Here is a 20,877-nt window from a genome sequence, read left to right on the forward strand (position 1 = left end):
AATCTCATACTTTGTTACTTTATATCCCCCAGATGAATGCAATCTTTCTATGTCTATCCCTCTCTTTCTGACTCATTTCGCTTAGCATGATACTTTCCATATTGTACCACTTGTATGTAAATTTCATGACTTCATCTTTTCTAAGAGCTACATAGTACTCCATTGTGTAGATGTACCAAAGTTTCTTTAACCAGTCATCTGTTCTTGGGCATTCAGGTTTCTTCCAGTTTCTGGCTATTGTAAAGAGGGCTGCAATGAACAAACAAGTGCAGATGTCACTTCGACTATACATTTTTGCCTCTCTGGGATATATTCCCAGGAGTGGTATTGCTGGGTCAAATGGGAGCTCAATTTCTAATTTTTTGAGAATCGTCCATACTGTTTTCCAGAAGGGCTGAACCAGTGGACATTCCCACCAACAGTGAAGGAGTGTCCCTTTCTCGCCACATCCACGCCAGCATCGGTTGCTTTTGTTCTTTTGAATGTGGGCCAGTCTCTGAGGTGTGAGATGGTATCTCATTGTGGTTTTGATCTGCATCTCCCTGATGATTAATGATGTAGAGCATTTTCTCATATGGCAGAGTATTATTCCTTATAAATGATAGACAATAAATGCCTATTAGGTTTAAATTATTAGAAATTAGCCAAAATAAGATGCACAGAAATTAACCGAGAGTTTGGTTTTACAACCTCAAGTTCAAATAATTATTGTTGGATAGTATTAATACTCAATCAAATTTTTCAAAGATTTGAATTTTGTTTTCCTATGTTTTGATGCATGGATAATAATATGGAGTGATCTAAATTACCCATTATATAGATGCAAAAAGAGTCAGAGTTCTCTTAAAGAATTAACATAGTATATAATTTTCTATTGAATACTAATTTATTATATGTCAGTCAATGTAGAGGTATGTTATAAATATCACTTATTTCTCATTATTACTTTTTGCTTGAAAGGTAATTAAAATCACCAACAAGTAAATTATTATGGTAATAAAGCTCAGGGAAAATGTCATTGGACAGAGCCTGATATGTAAGGTCAAACTTGAAGGTAAACATAGATTTCACCAGGTGAGTACAGGAAGTGATTGGTCATATGCCAGGCAGAGATAACATAATCACCAAATACAGGAACTTAGGAAATGAAAAAAGTAAAAAATTGTAAGATTAAAAAATCAGAAGCAATCTTTGGGACTAAAGAACACTCTATAAATTGAAGAAGTGGGCATCGCATATAGAATACCGTGAAAAAATATTTTATTTTATCTATCAGAGACATGAGGGCTTCTAAGCCATTTTTACTAATATGGCAAAGAAAGAAACTTTGTCTAGATATCCTACTTTGTTAATAATAAAATTGGGGCTGAATAAAGAGTACAGGCAGTAGGGTATTTGCCTTGCATGCAGCCAACTGGGGTTTGATCCACAGCATCCCACATGGTCCCCAAACCCATCAGGAGTAATTCCTGAGTACTGCCTGATGTGGCCAAAGTACAAACAAAAAAGTAAAATCACGTTGTTGGACACTAATCTGGAATCACAAATGGCCTGTTAGATATTAAAATATGTACTTTTTAAGTTCATTCTCAAGATATTTTTATCCTTTAAAATAGATTGCATGTATATCATAAGCACCAAAGTTTAGAATTATTTTTAAGTATATTCCTGTAATTATAACTATTATATGTTATTTTTCTTGTTTTTATGAAAATTTTTATCGTGTGCATGAATTGAAAATGAATGAAAACAGACAATATTCATTTCAATTATGTTTAAAAATGGTTAAAATTCTCAAGCAAAAAACACGTGAGTGCCATAGTCTTCAAGTAATGTTCCAAAGGCTGAAAGTGTTCAAATGATCAAAGAGATATTTAACAAAATATAATTTAGCCCAGTGTCTGAGTTTGATGCTCTTGCGATAAGATATTGACTCTTAGCTCCAAATCTTACGTTTTAAGTGGTGGGGGAGGGGAAGTAGAAGGAAGAGAGGGTTCCTGTCCGTGGTACTGAAATGTTACTGTGGACGAAGTCACTTATTTTCCTACCCTAAGACTCTGGTAGTGACTCCAAATTCTCCCTGTACCATATTTTGTTTTGTTCTTTTTAAAATAAATTAGGTTTCATGTTGATGACAAATTTTCTAGTTCTCAAAATATTTCAGAAAAAATACTAACTAGTACTTGCTCAACAACAAACACAAGTTCACAGTCTGCTCTGATCTCACATAAGAGAATGATTGTTTCTTGTATTCACCTTAAAGCAGGCTCTTGTCACTGTCTTTACTGCTCCTCCTAATGTGCATAACAGAGAGCTGAGAATTGATTCAATGTACAAATAACACACACACACACACACACACACACACACACACACACACCTCCTTTTTCCCTCTAGAAACTCTAGTGAATGAAAAAGTCAGCAAATGAACAGTTCTTTATAAGAATGATTCAAGGCTTCTTGCAGCAGAGATGTAAACGGCCTTTTACTCACCCACATCTTCAATACAGAAAATGTCAGCATATGTAACCAAAAGGAAATGTTTTCTGAGTGTCTCAAAAGAAAATTCACATTATTAACCACAGACAGTTCGCTTTCTAAATGGAAGCACATAAAGTCCCCAAACAAACTTTTGTAACTGTGAAAAGATTTCTCTTCAGCTGGTTGAGACTCTTCTGAAGTGTGAAATGAGCCAGATAATATTCAGCTCTTGTTTCTTAGTCACCAAATTCTCTTTTCGTGAATCCAATAAGTGTCTATTAAAATAAATAAGCCCCCTAATGATTCAAGATAACCTAATCAAGAAAACTGAAATGGATAAAAGGCTAACTGCAAGTGAGAACTTGTCAAAGGCTTCAATGAATACCTGACAAGGAGGTCATCTAAACCTGAAAAAGGATTTGTGCTGAGCATTTGGTCACAGTTCAAGGTTAATAATTTGTATGCCTTGAATATAGTAGATAAAAATGATCTGCTTCATTTTTTCATTTTTCAAAATTTTACACTAAGTACAATAAATACATTTTCATGGAGAACAATTTTCAGCTGTCTCTGGGCATGCCTCACATTTCTATGGATGTGTTTGCAAAGATTGAATCTGTAATTGAGAGTAATAGAAATTTTATTTCAGAACAACTCTTTAACAGTTACAGAGGGCTCCAGGCTAGTGGGTATTTAACAAAATCTAGCTGTCCTCAACACCCTAGTTAAATATAATTGTGTAAATGTTTTCATACAAATATATACACAATAAATGCATATATGGGAATGAGTAAAAGCTTCACAAGTTTGCCAAAAAGCATGAACCTGGAACCTAGTTCTACCCTTATATACCAGCAAAATGTACTAAGCTAACATATCAACAGAAACAACTTAATTGCATGAGTCTGAAACCTAGTTCTACTCTTACATACCCGCAAAATATACTAAGCTAAAATATCAACAGAAACAACTTAATTATTTCTAATTCCATGTCCAAATTTCCAACTCCAAATTCTAGCCTCCCTATTATATAATAATATATATTGTTCAAATGGTCCCAGGAACTTATAATTTGGGGTAAAGGCATGACATACATAACAGAAATCCAAAAATAACACTTCTCTGAAAGATTATGAGTGGCATTAAGGTATGGCAAGAAAGCAACCAGAACACAAAATTCAGGAAACAAGAATCAGAAAGTGTGTGCCTCCATAAATACTGCATCCCAGAATGCAAATTTCCTCACTCTAGTTGTAGCCCTATGCAAGGAAGATGACTAAATATTTTCTAAAGCAAAGTGGTAGAAGTCTTACAGAGGCACTAACATTTCCCAGCTGTAATCCATGAATTAATTCAATGTTTTCTTTATAAGGGGCTGATAAGTGTTTGGAGAGATTGCTTCCATCTATCAAATTTATTTGCTTCAGTGGCACATTCAAATTTCAAAAGGTGTTATGTCATAACAGACAAAATAATAAAACTAATGATAAAAATAATTTTTAAAAGCTCAAGGGTCTTTGCAATACCTAAAGATGTACTTAAAATTAGTATATAAATTTAGTGATGGATAAAGGTATCTAACATTTAAGAACTGTGTATGAACTCTTAAATTAACTTCACCAATAACTAGTCAATAATCCCAATAAGGTTGGTGTGAGAACAAGAAACATAACCCCTATTAAGGAGCTAGTGATAGAACTCAAATCTTCATTGTGAGGTTTATATAAAAATTGAGATCTTAATGAAATTCATTATGCATCTCTCTCCATAAAGCCCAATTATTTGAGATCATACTTCAAGGTGGTGGCTGGTCAGCCACCACCATGCTGAGACCACTCTCTGCACACATGAAGGTACTGGCAGAGGGACAAAGTCACACAGATTCCGGGCCGAGATCTCCAAGCCTACTCGGATTGGGGCCGAGCATCCTCCACCCAGATTCTCCAAATTCCAGTAGGCGGGGGTCACACCCACCAACTGGCCCCCTGGCGCCGTGCAATCCCATCAACAGCCAAGACTCAGAGACTATAAAAACCAGCTCCCGGAACCGCACGGCCGCATTTGCGGCCGCACGACATCTTATTATGACATCTTATTATCTCATTCCTACTTTGGACAAACTGGCAGGCTACCAAATGTAGCATGCCCACACAGCAGAGTCTGGCAAACTCCCCGTGGCATACCCAATATGCCAAATACCAGTAACAATGATGGGTCTCATTCTCCTAAAGAGCCTTGAATATAATCTCAGGGCTAGGATGAAGGAGACATTACCGGGGCCTGCTTGAGGCAATCAACGAAATACTTCAAGGTAATGGAAGAGAATTAGGGACTCACTATGACTCTGTAACAATACTGGGACAACTGCCTATTTGTTAGTTTGAAATTCTGGAATGTTGAGAAATTTCTCAGAAATTATTCCTGGTGGGGCTTGGGGAAATGAACTTGGGTCAGCCATGTGTAAGGCAAGCAACTTACTCATTATATTATCTCTCCAGCCCCAGAGGTGATTTCTTTAAAATATACATATATTCAGTAGTTACAGCAGGGAGGGAGTCTGCCTTGCATGCAGTCAACCAAGGTTTGACCCTCGGCAACCCATATGGTTCCGTGAGCTGCCAGGAGTAATCCTTGAACACAGCCGGGTGTAGCCCCCAAACTAAAATATTTTTAAATGACTTGAAGGCAAAGACTAACACATGGTTAACCAATGACTGAATGAAAAAATAGATTATAAAATAATTGAACTTGACCAACTACATAGTGAAGAATAAAAGGAACAGTCAAATGTAACCATTATTTTTTTATGCAAGATTGTCTATCTCATTTTCTGCTTTGTTTTAAAAGGACCTGCCACCGAAGCCTATGTATTTTACATCATTTAGGATATTAAGCAAGTTAGACAATCTATAAGGAGAGATTTTAATATAAAGAATAACATCCAATATAGAATAATAACATAAACTTCAAATTACCAAGCAGAAAGGTGAAGACTACAGGAAACATAGAGACAGAGGTGGAGTAGTAGAAAGGTGCAGTAATTTTGAACATTAATACCATAAGATTGAATACTACTGCAATAATATAAAAAATGTAAAAAATAATAATGTCTGTGGGGAGAGTACAATGTCCATAAAATAGCACTGTAGCACTATAGCACTGTCCTCCCGTTGTTCATCGATTTCCTCAAGTGGGCCCAGTAACTTCTCCATCGTGAGACTTGTTGTTACTGTGTTTAGCATATTGAATATGTCACGGGTAGCTTTCCAGGCTTTACCATGCGAGCAAGATACTTTCGGTAGTTTTCCAGGCTCTCCGAGAGGGGTGGAAGAAGGCAAACGCCCTACCGCTGTGCTATCACTCCAGCCCATAATATATGTATTTATAATATAAAAGCCTAAGAGCCTTCTACTTTAAAAACTTAATGTATTCACTTTTTGGGTAAGAACATAAAAATATAGTGACAAGGAATAAGTGTATACAGAAAGTACCAAATCCTCATGGACATGAAGCATAGAATATGCTAAATGCAACCACCATAGAGAACACAAGTTCTCTGCACAAGAGTCACTTCTGGTGATGTTCAGGGGACTATATGCAGTACCAGGGATTGAATCAGAGTTGGCAGCATGCAAGGCCAGAACCCTATCTGGTGTATTATTGTTTCCCTATGAGGGGAACAATTATAGAATTGTACGCTATAAGCCAAACTCATCTTCTCTCCGGCAGTGGGATCAGATGTTGCTTTCCTCTCTTGCTTTTTTAAAAATTTTTTTATTAGTGAGACACCATGAATTACAGTTGTAGACTTACAAATTTTGTTCTTGGGTTTCAATTATACAATGATCAAATACCCATCCCTCCACCAGTGCCCATTTCCCACCACCACGGATCCCAGTATCCCTCCCACCCCCACCCCCTCTATCCCACCTTGCCTCTGTGGCATGGCATTCCCCTTTGTTCTCTCTCTCCTTTTGGTTGTTGTGGTTTGCAAAAGAGGCATTGAGTGGCAATCATGTTTCATCCATAGTCTACTTTTAGCATGCTTCTCTTGCTTTTAGAAGTAGGAGTTAACACTCTGCCATTCCTGATCTTAGTAGCTACTTTAACTTCTGGGGCAGGGGTGGGGGATGGTAGGGGGCAGGGAGTGGGGAGGGAAACTGTGTGGTCTGGAAAAATTCAACTACAAAATTTTCAGGGATCATTAAATCTTGGTTGAGATGATGACATCTTGATAATCATCTCATCAGATACCTTCTGGATCTTTATTTATTCCAAGACATTTTCTTTTTAAAAATTCTAGTAGAGTCTACCTGGTTTTAGTTCTTTCATTGGTATCACCAGAAGTTTACAAATAGGTTGTTCAGTTCCCCTTTTTTATGATTCAGATTTTCTCTAGCTTTCTAATGTAGACAGAAAATCTACTTTCACCTGAAAAAATAAATAAAAGATAAAGAGAAAGCAACCTTTGCCCTCTGAGGTTTTTGCTCATGTGTGTGTATGTATGTATGTACGTATGTATGTGTGTTAATGAAGTGGAGAACAGTAATTAAAATGGGCCTCTTCCTATTCATCAACTATACTATTTTCACCCAAAATAAGGTCACAATATAGAATTGAGTCCATACACATAACAAAGGTTCACTTTCCTTTCAAAAGAAAAACAACTTAGATCATTCTCAGAATCCCATGAACTAAGCCACTGAATTTAAAAAAAAAAAAAAAAGGAGCAGCAACATGGCAGAATCTGAGAAAGTGCATTAGTGTGTGAGGAGGAAAGGAAAAGAAATGTGGCTGAAGATACAAAGCACCAGGATTGTCCAGAAGAGAGCAGTGGGAGTGCATATGGGTCACTATACTGCTCTTGCTCTCAATTTCCATCTTCCATCAACATGTGATAAGCTACTACTTGAGGAAATAGAAAAATAACTCCACTCCCTTACAAGGGTAGGGAGATTTCAAGAAGTTATTAAGGGATAAGAAATCCCCATAACAATTTTTTCTCATAGCTTCATGGCATGCTAGGCTATTTACTGTTGTGTGAGCCTCTGTCACAATGAAGGTATGCAGGAATCTCTGTGTTTTCAGATTGTGGCTCCTATTTCAAAGAGAACATTCTTCATGACTAAAGAGTCATCCTACTCCAAGAAGATCAACAGTCTCTATATTCTACAGAGAGTAATAAGATATTCCTCAGAACTCACAAACATAGACAAAAACTACAATTATTCCTAAATTGAAAATTATGGGGAAAAGAAAATGTGCATAAACATACCTTTCCCTCTCATTTTCTGCTTTTCGTTCTTTGATACCTGTCCCATGATGAAAAGCAAAATTCAGAGAAATAACTCTAAGGAACTGGACATTGGCCTGATCTAGTCATAACATGGGAGCTGTAACTGAGCTGGTGCTGAGCTAGAAGACAAGGTTTAGGATCCTCCCAATGCATTCTGGCATAACCTGAGCATAAAGAAAGAACACGCACAATTTCCAGTAGCCCTATTAACCACAGGATCTTTGGCAAAACTGCAAAGGCTAGAGATGCTTTGAAACTCCTTTTCTAAACTGCCTCTGCCGTTCCAGTTCTTTTGGCACCTCTGGCCTTCAGGCACCATCTAGGCCCACTATATACTCTCTCAAAAACTTCCCATTTTACTACTCATTCAAACTTTCCTAACACTTAAACTGCGTAAAGTGTAATCTAAAAAGTTTATGTCAGCAGTACACACCAAGACATGAATGAGGTTTCATGGAAGTCCTTTCTCTTTAAAAAAAAAATATATATATATGGTAGGGAAAGGATTACTAGGAATTCTAAAGTGGGCCTTCAACTTCCAAGTCTAGTTCTGAGTCTAGCTCCAACATTAGTTCACAGGAGATCCTTAATTAAAAGTTCTTCCCATTACCCTCCAAAAGAAGAAAGAGCCCTTGCAAATCATCTGGTAACTCACACATTCCAGTAACCTAAGTACTTCAAAAAAAATAAAATAAAAAGGAAGAAGGATAGATGCAAGAAGGTGGAAAGAAGGAAGAAAATCTTTATTTACTCTGTCCTCATCCAATGAACTGGGCGTGGCCATTTCCAGTGGTAGTTTGAAGAGGTTAAGTGTTACTGGCCAAAGTTCACTCTGAATCATATACTTTATAGACATATACCAAATACATATCAAGGTACCAAATCATACTACTGGTTTCACTTAAATTCTTTCAATCAAGTAAATGCTGGTGCTTACAAAATGAAGGAAATATCTTAAATCATTTTTGAACTATTAATTAGGTTCATTTTGCATAGCAGTACCAGTTTTGAAAAAAAATACATCTTCATTTGAAAACCTAGCCAGCTACTAACAATAAGATTTCCCTAGTCATTGTCATTGTCCCAAAAAGAAAAAGAAAATCTTCAAAGCATTTTATGCATTCTTAGACTCAATCTCACCCTGTGGCCTATTAATTGCCAGAACTATGTTTTCCTCCTGATTTTACAAAATCAGGGCAATTGATTTCTTCAGGAATCATGAAAAATGTAGTGAACTAAGCTTGTGCCAACTGGCAAACACTGCTCTCAATCAGCCACCTGAATTATTTTGGGAGGCTAGAGGCATCACTATTTCCAAGAGCCATAGTGTCAAGTCAACAGGAAGATTACAAGCAGTTTGAATCAAGTTCTCAGACTGTGGTCCTCAGTTTTTCTTAAAGCTGCCTATAAAAGAAGGACTGGGTGAAACTTTGATATTTACATTAAGTCACAACTAAAGGAGCAGGTTTGCAAAATCAATTGTGTAGCTTTTATACTCACTGCACATTTACCACATATGTCCTTTATTACACAGTGGAAAACCATTAAATGCACAGTAGTTTTGCCAAGTGGCATTATGCATTTAACAGCTTTATTCATTTAAGAGCTCCAACTCTCATTATATTTTGCCATGTGGTACATGTGATTTTATACATTTAACAGTTTAAGAAGGCTCTATGGTATTTTCTTTTCATGTATTTCATACAATGGTTGGGCATCATATCTTAGTTAACAAGTTGTATTTCAATGTTATCACTGATCAAAAAGAGTAAGAAAAATCTGGAAAAATGACTAGATTGAAAGAAAAAAGAAAAATGAATGGCTCAATGCTCTTAAATTCCATTACCTTTTTACTTCTCTTTCTTTATTGATCTCTGAAAAATAACTCAATTCTGAAAAACTCTAGATTTAAAAGTCAAACTATATATTCTTCCTATGGCATTTAACTATTTAACATCTTAAAAACACAATTTTCACTGAAAACCTTCTTACTTAATAGAAATATAATATTCAAGAACTTTCTTTCTTAGTAGCACACAACAGAAGACCTGTTAGGGTAATGATGGACCATTTTACCATTTACATATGTAGGGATGAAAACATTTGTCATGCAAGGCCACAGAGGAAATCAAGCTAGGAATCAAAGGACTCTCAAATTATGCTTCAACTAACTTGTTTCCTCTCCCCTGCATTGGGTAATTGTTCATCTTACGGATAAATAAATACCTCAACCTAGCCCATTCTTAGGAAGGTATTATGCCTTTAAGTGATTTGAAACAGAGAATAGGTCCCATTAACTGTTGTGGCTTTCAGAAATTTTTAAAAAATAGCAATAAAATAAAACCACTTAAGCATCTGTCTTTCCTTTTCCCTGGAGCATTCTACTCCCCATAATTCCAGTACTTAGAAAAATAATACTGGATAAGAGTCTATGTTTTTCTGTTAAAGATTTTAACACTCACTCTGGACACCCCCACATGTGTTTTCTCCTGGAAAAACAACTGTATCCTAAACATGAAAGAAACACCTGACATTACAGGGTGTCTCTAGGGCTGAGGAAAGGCAGTTATTATAACAAAGTTAGCCATTCGCTGGGTGGGAATAAGAGAGGTGATTTAGTTCTAAGACTAAAACTTGGTCCTAGGAAGATAATATTTCATACATCTAATTTTTGCTGAAATAAAGCAAAAAAATAGGTAGCATTTAAAAAGAGAATACAGCGCAGTATTTATATTTAGGAAGGAAACAATTCAAGGCTAAGGCTTTTGGGGGAGGGGTGATCTTTACAAAAGAAAAGATCTGGGTTTCAACTTAGTCTCTATTTTAAACTCTAATGGGAATAAAAGCAAATCCGAGAGCAAAAGGCAGAACATGACAGGTTCCCTAGGGATTATTATTGTTATTATTATTATAGGAACAGATGTATTTTTATTAGTGGAAGGAGAACAGTCTACTTCCAGCCTTCCCTTTTGCTCTTTTTAAAAACCACTCACCTGACTTTTATTTGCAGCCACTTTGGCAAACAGGGCCTGAGACACCTTGGCCCTTTTCATCTCCTGTTGGATCTCGTCATAAATGGCAGCTGTGATGTTGACGTTGGCGCCGTCCACCTTAATGGGGAGGTCTGTTGTCGGTGTTGAGGTTTTGGCCTACCAAGAGACCATGAAAATAATAATTTAAAAAGTGCTGCATTCAGCCTAGCCATCTGTGCAGAAATTATCAAAGGATTTCAGTCAGCTGATGCCAAACTGCATTAGCTACAGAGGGACACTTCCTGTCCATTATTCTAATCAGGTTAATTGTGATTGGAAATAATTGAGTGCATTCCTATAGGACATGAGGCAGAGTCCTGTCAACCCTTTTCCTTTCCTCACAATATCCTATGCAGTTTACAGGTAGAGTGGCTACTCTAGATACCAGCAATCACCTAAGAGCAAAACAAGCATGCAGAACACATACACGCACAGCTATCTTTTATTTCTAAAAATGACACACCTTGGAGGAAGAGCCAATTCTACCAGAAAAAAAAATGAGTAGATGGGTAGAGGTCTCCAAATAATAAATTATTACTCAATTTAATGCACTCCCCTGAGTCTCTCTCATTCTTTATTAAAGCTTTACATATGTCATTTGAGTATGTATGGTTTCCCATCATTATCATCATTATGCTACCCAGACAGTCACCTAATTTCACCTAGGAAATCAGTGGAAATGAAACAAAATTTCATTTCATAAAAATAGGCTTCAGAATGCCTTTGATGTGCCGTTTTCATTTTCTTAAACTCATATTGTGGTTTTATGTATTCTGCCGTGCTCTTTTTAATTGAATGATTTCCCATCAGCTTCAGAGACAAATGAAGGACAATAAAGAAGATGTCTGTACTTCTTGGGGTTGGGATAACCCTAAAATATTTGCATCTACTTGATCCAAAGAGCGGCCGGAGAATTTGCTCATGTATGGAATGAGAGAGGACTAGCAGCCCCTGCAGAACTGGACTCTGGCAAAAGTCAGTCTCAATACCTAAGCCTATGGGGAAGGTCAGCTGATGTGGTTTAAACTGGGCCTTTTATCTTCCCAGCCCCAACCCACTCATTATAGAATTCCAAACCAAAAAAGTTGTCCCTACACCACTTATTTTGCCTCGGTGGAAGTCTTCGGTTGCTCACTAATTTGTGTGGGATTCAGGTTGAAGAAATACAGAGTATTACATAGCCTAGACATACTTGGAGCACTTTCAATGGTGCCTTAAAACTAGAGAATATACTAAGCTTTCATCAAGTATTAATTTCTAAGAGTTGAATTTTGTCATTCTTCTTTGACTTCCCTGTCCCATTTTTTTTTTAGTTACTGAAAATTCTATGAAAAGAATAAATTTGTACATTACTCTTTATAGGTAAGGCACTCCAGAAAGTGCTTCATTATTATTATTACGTCATTTAATTATTTTAAAAACTTAAATGTTGGGGGGTTTGGGAGATAGGTCAAAGGGCAGGAATGCATGTTATGCATGCAGGAGTCCAAGGTTCTATCCCAGCACAAGATATTTCGCCAAGCATTGCTAGGAGCAAACCACTGAAGTGTGGAGCTGAGAGTAGCTTCTAAGTGCTACCAGGTATAACCCCCAAAGCCCTCTAAAATCTACCCCCAGAGGGCTGGAGAGATAGTACAGTGGGTAGGGCATTTGCCTTGCATGCGACCGACCCGGTTCGATTCCCAGCATCCCATATGGTCCCCTGAGCAGCACCAGGAATAATTCCTGAGTGCATGAGCCAGGAGTAACCCCTGTGCATTGCCAGGTGTGACCCAAAAAGCTAAAAAAATAAAATAAAAAATAAAATCTATCCCCAGAGAAATATCATGAAGAACTGAAGCATTACTTGCTTTCATTTTACAGATTAAAAAAAAAAAACACTAAAGATAAAAGAAACTAATTTGCTGGAAGCATATATAGCAGCAAGTGAAAGAGCCATAAATTGAACTCAGTATTTTTGGCTCTAAAACATGGGCTTGAACCACTGTATAACCCTGCCTACAAAATCTTCTGCTTTTTAAGAATCTACTTGACCCTTAGTTTGAGGTTTCTCACAGTAATTCAATTCTCGAGTGTGTGTATATGTGTGTGTGTGTGTGTGTGTGTGTCTGTGTTCAAAGAGCTTATAATCAATATCAAAATTTCTAGTTATCTCACCCCAAAGTGTGCTTTTCTGTTAAGTGCCTGTTTAAGTATATCATTTCTTTCTTTTTCTTTTTTTCTTTTTTTTTTTAACTTACCTTACTCAATCCAGTATTTTTCACTACCTCCTCTAAACTGGCAAAAATCTTCTATAGGCTCTTGGGGATTAAGAAAAAACCCTCAAGTTTATAAAATATATGGTAAACAGGAGGCCAGGCTTTGAAATCGGAATAGCCAGCTTCAGTCCTAACTCCACCACTTAGCCATATTGCCTTAGAAAATCATGTAACCTATCTAATATGACTTCCTTACCTTTTAGTTTTCATTGTTGTTGTTTTGGGGACATACCTGGTGATACTCAATGGTTACTCCTAACTTTGTGCTTAGGAATCACTCCTAATGGTTCTCAGCAGAACTATGGATACCAGGGATCGAATTCAGGTCACCTGTATACAAGGAAAACACCTACCCACTATACTATTGCTCTGGCCCCCATTTCCTCATCTCTAAAGTGAGATAACAACATAAAATGATGAGAATCAAATTGTGCAAAATGCTCCAGATAGCTGATACACAGTGAGAGTTCAATAATGAACATTCTTATCTCTGGTTTTGTTGTTACTTAGTGTATCAGAGAAGACCTGTCAACTAAAGGATTATGAGAAAAGACTGGACATTTTATTTAAAATTTGAAAATTTCTCAGCTTATTTTAAATCAATAAGTGTAGATAGGTTCAAAAAAAATTCCCATGTGCCTATGTAAGGCCACAAGTGTGTCAAATTCGGACTCCAACTAATAGCTTGATCAGCTTCTAGAGATTCTAATTATTTATTTTTGTAACATTTGTTCTTACAACTGAAATGAAAGATTTACTGTACTATGGATTTTTTAGTTGAAATGCATTTGTAAAAATATTTGAGTAAAGATGTGATAGTAAAATGTTTTTTAAAAACTTCAGTAACTTCTTGTTTAGCTGACAGAAAAATAGGACTACTCTAGAGAATATACAAATGCCAATGTTACTGCTGCTTTCTCAAATATACTTTAAGAAAAATATTTTACATTTATTTTCTGAGATTTTGAAACTGAAACCAAATGATCAATTTTCCTGCTATACTTTGTCTCTAAAGGTCATTTTATTTATAAATTTTGTTCTGTTTAAAAAAGCAAAATATTGACCCTAACTGTGTGGCCTTGTAAATTGATCTGACTCTAAAAGTGATCAGATCTTTGAAAATATGCCTAGGACATAATCTTGTTAGAAAAATATTACAAAGATGTGAAAAACAAAATCCACAGACCTGTGTAAATTTCCAATAAGTAGACTTCAAGTCCTGAGAAGTGTTGCTGGTTAAATGACCATGAAACATGACTGAACTCTGCCTGGACTCGCTGTAATGGCTCAGTGGGTCATTCAAAAGTGGTAAATATTGGTGAATTTTATAAAACTAAATATTTGTATAAATTAACAACCTGCCCAAGTCCATAGATCAAAATGTGTGGCCCAAAGGTTTTACAGAAGAAATGGCTTTGGAGATACTCAACCAAAATAGGTAGTTTAAGAGACTGATTTTGAGCTTAACAGCAACTTCTACTCATAATTTCCTAGACTGAAGTGTGAGTATCACAATTTGGCATTATATGATAGAAAATATCTTCAATTGAAAATCTTTTGGGGAGTGCAAAAATAAAAATAGTTAAGACATGTAAAAATAGACTTGAAAAGCTCAAGTACTTCTACTAGAATAAAATTCTATTTCTATGCTTAATCATTTTTTGGAATTTACCAGAAGACAATTTCATAAAACCTAGGCGATTTGGGAAAATTTAAAAAGATCCACTTTGGCTTGGAAGTACCCATTTCTCTGACTTGTACAAATGAATGCTGCTTAAATATTTGTCCTGAGAATCATCGTTCTGATGGAACTTGCAATCACAGTCATACTAGCAACAACAAATGACTACTAAATTTAGCAAATTTCTAACGAGTGGCAAATGTGTAGGTGAAGTAAGGAATAGGGTAGGAAGAGTGGGATGACATCTGAATTGGAAACAACTCTTGACTGAGAAAAACCCTGAACCTTCAGTTAGGATCTCTGAAGCCAATAGCACTTTGAGAGGTTTGCATTTGCAGGAGCATCTGGGACTGCTTTTAAACTGCAGAGAAAGAAGGGATAGGAAGCTGAGCTACAGTATCATGTGGGGTGATCACGTAGGTAGGAAAATAATGAAGAACAACTTCCTACTACCATATTTAAGGGTTAAATGAATTATTTAGCATTTCTGATTAAGCTGTTGCATATATATACAGCCAATATACAAAGGTGCCCCCCACTCTCTTTTGTCTTTCAGATTTCACAAAGCAGAACTTGGGATTGCCCTACCCAGTACTTCAAACTCCCAATGTAAAGAAATAGACAATTTAATAAAAGAAATATGCCTACAATGCACATTTAGTTTGAACACAAATCCCCTCATCTCTTCTTTCACAATTAAGCAACTTTGTGTAGAAAGCACAGGTTTACCGACTCCTGCCCTTCCAGCCATGTGGGGGGAGAAAAATGGTACTCCTTAAAGACGCAGGATGCAAAGGAAAGAAGAGCCACTGTTATGTGGTCAGAAGATATGAACCTCTAACCAACATGTTCAGTGAAATAAGAAATTCTTGAATTATGACTCTTAGTTTCCAAGGGAAAACAATGTAAGTGAAGGCAAGGCATTTTCAAGACAAGAGTGAAAAGTCAGTGCAGCAAATATCTCACCTGAGGGGTTCGAGAGGAGCTGGGACTGCTGGAGGCCGAGGAGACCATGCTTACATTGGGATTCATGCTCCGTTCTCTCTCATCCTGGTATATACGATCTCGTTCCACTTCTGGCAAATTGAGGAAATTCTGCATGGCCCTCAGGTTTACTAAGAGAGACTGAGAAGCTGTCCGGGGGTCTTCTTCCTTACGCAGAATCTCAGACAACAATCCCTGATTAAATGGAAAAAATACATGCCAAGTCATCTCTGCATGCATGAGGTTGTTTCCATCTCCCACCCACTCCCCTCCACTTGTTTGGTGTAAGCTGCTGGCAGAGATGTCAAGAACCTCACTCTCATTCTTGATGGTTCTCCAGCAGGAAGACTTTATGGGGATGTGCTTGCTTTCCGGGGGCTGTGCCTTATTTTGGGACTGTTCCATTCTGACACTTCTCATCACTGTAATAATCATCAGTATAAGAGATGCCAGCTAGCAAGGTAGGCGCTCAGGGAGAATTGTGAAACTGCTATTACCACCAGGTGCCTCCTACAAGTATTTCAGGAACTGTTAGAACTCTCTCTCTGCTTGAAACTGGGAACACTTGGCAGTCCTGCTTAGCTTTACAAATCTGCCAAGTTTGGTAAATTTAGTTCCGACATTTAAACAGCATGGGAGATTTACATCGATTAAAAAAAATGTTTGGCTGAATTTCTGTGTGACCGGCCACTGTTTTCAATATAGATATTTCTTATGGAAGAGGGGAGTATACTCAACGCAAATGGCTAAACCTTGAACTAATTCTCTACTAATTTTTCGATCCACACACAAGGGATCTTTGCATGTAGAGCATGGGGCACTCAAACCTTATAATAAAATGCTCTGATGGAAGACACTTTAAACCCACCAATAGAGCAATGGAAATATTAGTGATACCCAGTGAGGGGCCCAGCACACATGCCAAAGATTACCATGACAGGCTCAGATATTTTCTGAATGTGTCACTTATCCAAATATAATGCTTTAAGTAGGAAATTCGTTGCATTAACATGCTCAGATAACAGAAAAAATACAAAGAAAAGGAAAATACTGCTGAGTCTAGAGAAAAGTAGTAAGGACTTCAAGAAAAGACTAGATACTTGAGTTATAACACTGAAGTATTTGGGGCACAAGCAAATCTATTTGCATTCTGCAAACTTGTTAGATAACTACACAGGTATCACTTTACATTCTGACTCATATCCCTCATGAGAACAATATGACAGTAGAGTCCAGGCTACAATCCCCAGGAAGGGCTGAGATGCTAACCTCTGTATCTTTGAATGGATAGGGAAACTCCAAATAATGAAAGCAGAAGTCAAAAACATTTCTACTGAGGTGGGAATTACACAAAATAAACATTATTATATTTTAATTATATTTAACTCCAATTATATTTTCATATATATGACTATAACAACATGTTAGAAATAAGGAAAACAAATATCTCAGATTAGTCAAAGTAAGTTAGGCAATTTTTAAGTTAAGTAATACACCATCATACAGTGAAGCAAGTGATACTTAGAGAGCTGTTTATCATACAGATATAGCAGCACTCCAGGAGTAATTAACACTCATAAAATGGTATAAAATAATTATATAATGAACCCACAAGCATTATACCAGATGACAGCTAGCCATTTAGGTGTTATATTATTTTAATTACAAAAGTCTTAATGATCAAGAATAAAATATTCCATGAAATGAAGCAGAGAAACAAGTCAAGTATATGCCAAAGGTAAAATATATAGATAAAAATAAACTAATGGTAAGATGAATCTAAAAAAATTAAGATCTCTTTCACACTTTTAAAAGCAACAAGTGAGAAACTTGTCTTCTGGAAAACATTATACAACTAGGCACTCTTTTTCTCTCCAAAATTTAATCAGTTATTCCTTACATTATCCTACTTTTCACTTATACTATACAATCTGAAATATGAATAGATTTGTTTCTAAGGTAAAAGTCTTCAAAATAAGGCCGGGTCGATAGTTCAGTGGGTGATGCATTTGCCTTGCATAGAGTCAACCCGGGCCTGATACCCAGAACCATATATGGTTCCCTGAATACTGCCAAGATTGAGCCCTCAGCACAGCCAGGTGTAGCCCCAAAACAAACAAAAATCTTCAAGTTAGATTCTGGAGATACAAGATTCTGGGCCTTAAAAAATACCAATAAGAGACTAAGACTGATATTTGCTGAGCTTCCTTTAATAATAAACTACAAGTAAAGAATGGGTTGGTCTCCTCTTCCTCTCTTGCCTCTTCTTCCATTCCATCTCTTTCTCACAACTAACTTTAGTAAATGGTATTTTAGTAAATCACAAACTACCAAACTTGGAATAATTTGGACATATACATAGATATATTCTTTATAATAGCTATAATTTTTAAGATGACTCAAAGGCAATGGAAATTTACTTGTCTTCCATGATACTATTGCTACAACTCATGGGGTATATTATATCTTGAATATAAAACCGTAAAATAGCAAAAAGTGTTTTTCTAATGAACCCTGGTTCAAAATTATACCTATCTGTATCAATCAAAAATCACTCTTAAGTTATTTTATATTTTTCTATTTTGCTTGGTTTCCTATTCTTTTTCCCTCACATAGATTTGTGGAATTCTTTCCCCTACAAATTTTACATATTGAAAAACCCTATAGGGAAATGAATCCATCTTTAATAAAAATCAATACAAAGTACCCTTGTAAATGACTAATCATCAGCATGATTCCTAAAAAGAATGAGTAACAGTTTTGTATTTTAAGGAGTTGGAGTTATACACTGTTGCCCCTGTTTCATTTGCCTAATTAAAGATAAAATCTCAAAGCAAAATGGTGGCTGGTGCTGCCTCCCAATATTGCCCCAGAGAATGAGGACACTGTTCTAAATTATTTACTTAAAGTCTCATCTGCAAAGCTGTGGTCCCAGAGCAAATTCTTTTCACCTCAGACATTTACAATAACAAGAGGCTAAAATGAGCACAGAGAGTTAACTGTTTGGTCGGCCTTTTTCAGTTCATTTATTTGTTTTTAACTATTTAAACTGAGATTTAAATATATATGCACATATATTTATCAATCTAAATATATGTGTATTTATGACATTGCTGCAGCTCACAAACGAAAAGCAAAACTTGCTTAGCTGATTAAAAATCAGAAGAAAATTTCACATATGCCACAGATCACCCTATCTAATTATCAAGATAAGTACATGTTTATCATATTGAAATTATCCTGCATAAAACATAAATTAATCATTTATCCCACATAAATATTTCTAAAGCCTTTGTCATTATGTTCTCTGGCATTTTAATCATCAACCAAGCAGGAGGTATCACTGGACATTCCCATTGTGCGTCTGAGATACAGAGAATAGTGTCTGACACCTAGACACTAAAAAGAGATGTAAGTTTATGAAGAGAAAGGTCATGAATACTAAGAATGAGAACATTGAGGGAAATTAATAAATTAACCAGGATATTGCTTATTAAACTTTCATATCAGTAATCATATTAGAACATATTGCTAGTATTGAGCAAAGTGGTCATTAAGTATTTTCCTCATCATAGGCAACAGAGCCTTCTCAAGGGAGAGATTATAACAATTCCCTCCACGGTGTTAGCTGATTCTGTAAGACCAGGAAACATGTTGACTGAAAAGGAGTAGAAAGAACATCTGCAACAAGGTAGAAAGACAATTTGCACAATAGCTCTTGTCACAGAAATAGTCACAGAAAAAAAGTAGGGCAAAAAAGGACCTCAAATTTGCCTTTTCCATAGTCTGTCACTAGGGAATTTCCTACAGTTCATATCATTTTCAGCACCACCAAAGATATATGAGGTTAGCTAAAGATCAACAAAAGCAAAATAATTCATAATGCAAAATAAGAGGTAATAGTATGATATTATCTAGGTTGCTTGCTAATATAGTCAATTTCCTGGGACAGAACAAAGGATTAAGGCTATTTTTAACTGAAAATTGATGCACTTATTATTTCTTCTGTTTTGTAAAAAAATTATATGAGGGGCTGGAGCGATAGCACAGCGGGTAGGGTGTTTGCCTTGCACGCGGCTGACCCGGGTTCCATTCCCAGCATCCCATATTGTGCCCTGAGCACTGCCAGGAATGATTCCTGAGTGCAGAGCCAGGAGTAACCCCTGAGCATCACCAGGTGTGATCCCAAAGAGAAAAAAAAAATTACATGATCTTAGCTTATGAATCTGCAAATTCTGTAAAGGAGCTTTCTTCTTTGTACTCTCTATTTTTCTTATTTCTTCGACATAATTTACAAATTTTACATAGTTTGCCTTGGGCTGGAGCGACAGCGCAGTGGTAGGGTGTCTGCCTTGAGCACAGCCAGTCTGGCCGAGCCAGGTTCGATTCCTCCGCCCCTCTCAGAGAGCCCGGCAAGCTACCGAGAGTATCTCGCCCACACGGCAAAGCCTGGCAAGCTACCCGTGCTGTATTCAATATGCCGAACACAGTAACAACAAGTCTCACAATGGAGACATTACTGGGCCCGCTCTAGCCTAGGGTCAGAGCAATAGCATAGCGGGTAGGGCGTTTGCCTTGCACGCAGCCGACCTGGGTTTGATTTCTTCGCCCCTCTCGGAGAGCTTGGCAAACTACCGAGAGTATCCCACCCACATGGCAAAGCCTGGCAAGCTACCCATGATGTAGTCAATATGCCAAAAAAAAAACAGTAACAACAAGTCTCACAATGGAGACATTACTGGTGCCTGCTCAAGAAAATCAATGAACAACGGGAGGACAATGCTACAGTGCTACATAGTTTGCCCTAACATGTTATTGGCAAAATGTATGATGATATTCAGAAATAGTTGAGGGAATACTCAGATAGTTCTGGGAAACACGATCTATGTCTAACTATGCAACATTACTTCCACTTTTCTTCACTAGCATTTGAGATCTCATGTAAGGTGAGTGAGGCACAGGTTTTTATTTCCTTAAGAGAAGAGTAGGAATCAGGTTTGGAATCTTTGTTTTGTTTTGTTTTAAAGAAAGATGTTCCAGCAGTGTTCTGAAATCCTGAGCGCCAATCCTGGTGATAATCAGTTGACCAGTTTGGGCGGTTCAGTGCTAAAGCTCAGCGATATGATGCTACTCAGGCGCAGCGGT

At 36.8% G+C, this 20,877-nt stretch overlaps 1 protein-coding gene across 2 annotated transcripts in view; it reads right to left on the reverse strand.

Moving 5' to 3' along the window:
* SATB2 (SATB homeobox 2) overlaps positions 1-20,877 on the reverse strand; it is a 214,319-nt gene that overhangs the window by 50,780 nt on the left and 142,662 nt on the right. For both annotated transcript variants that reach the window (XM_056111859.1, XM_056111860.1), the window contains 2 exons: positions 15,715-15,927; positions 10,771-10,926 (listed from right to left, as the gene is read on the reverse strand). In XM_056111859.1, the coding sequence (XP_055967834.1) occupies positions 10,771-10,926; positions 15,715-15,927 (369 nt within the window). The remainder of the gene's footprint in view (positions 1-10,770; positions 10,927-15,714; positions 15,928-20,877) is intronic.

This window comes from Sorex fumeus, unplaced genomic scaffold (assembly GCF_029834395.1).
Source record: "Sorex fumeus unplaced genomic scaffold, SorFum_2.1 ptg000014l, whole genome shotgun sequence".
NCBI lineage: Eukaryota > Metazoa > Chordata > Mammalia > Eulipotyphla > Soricidae > Sorex > Sorex fumeus.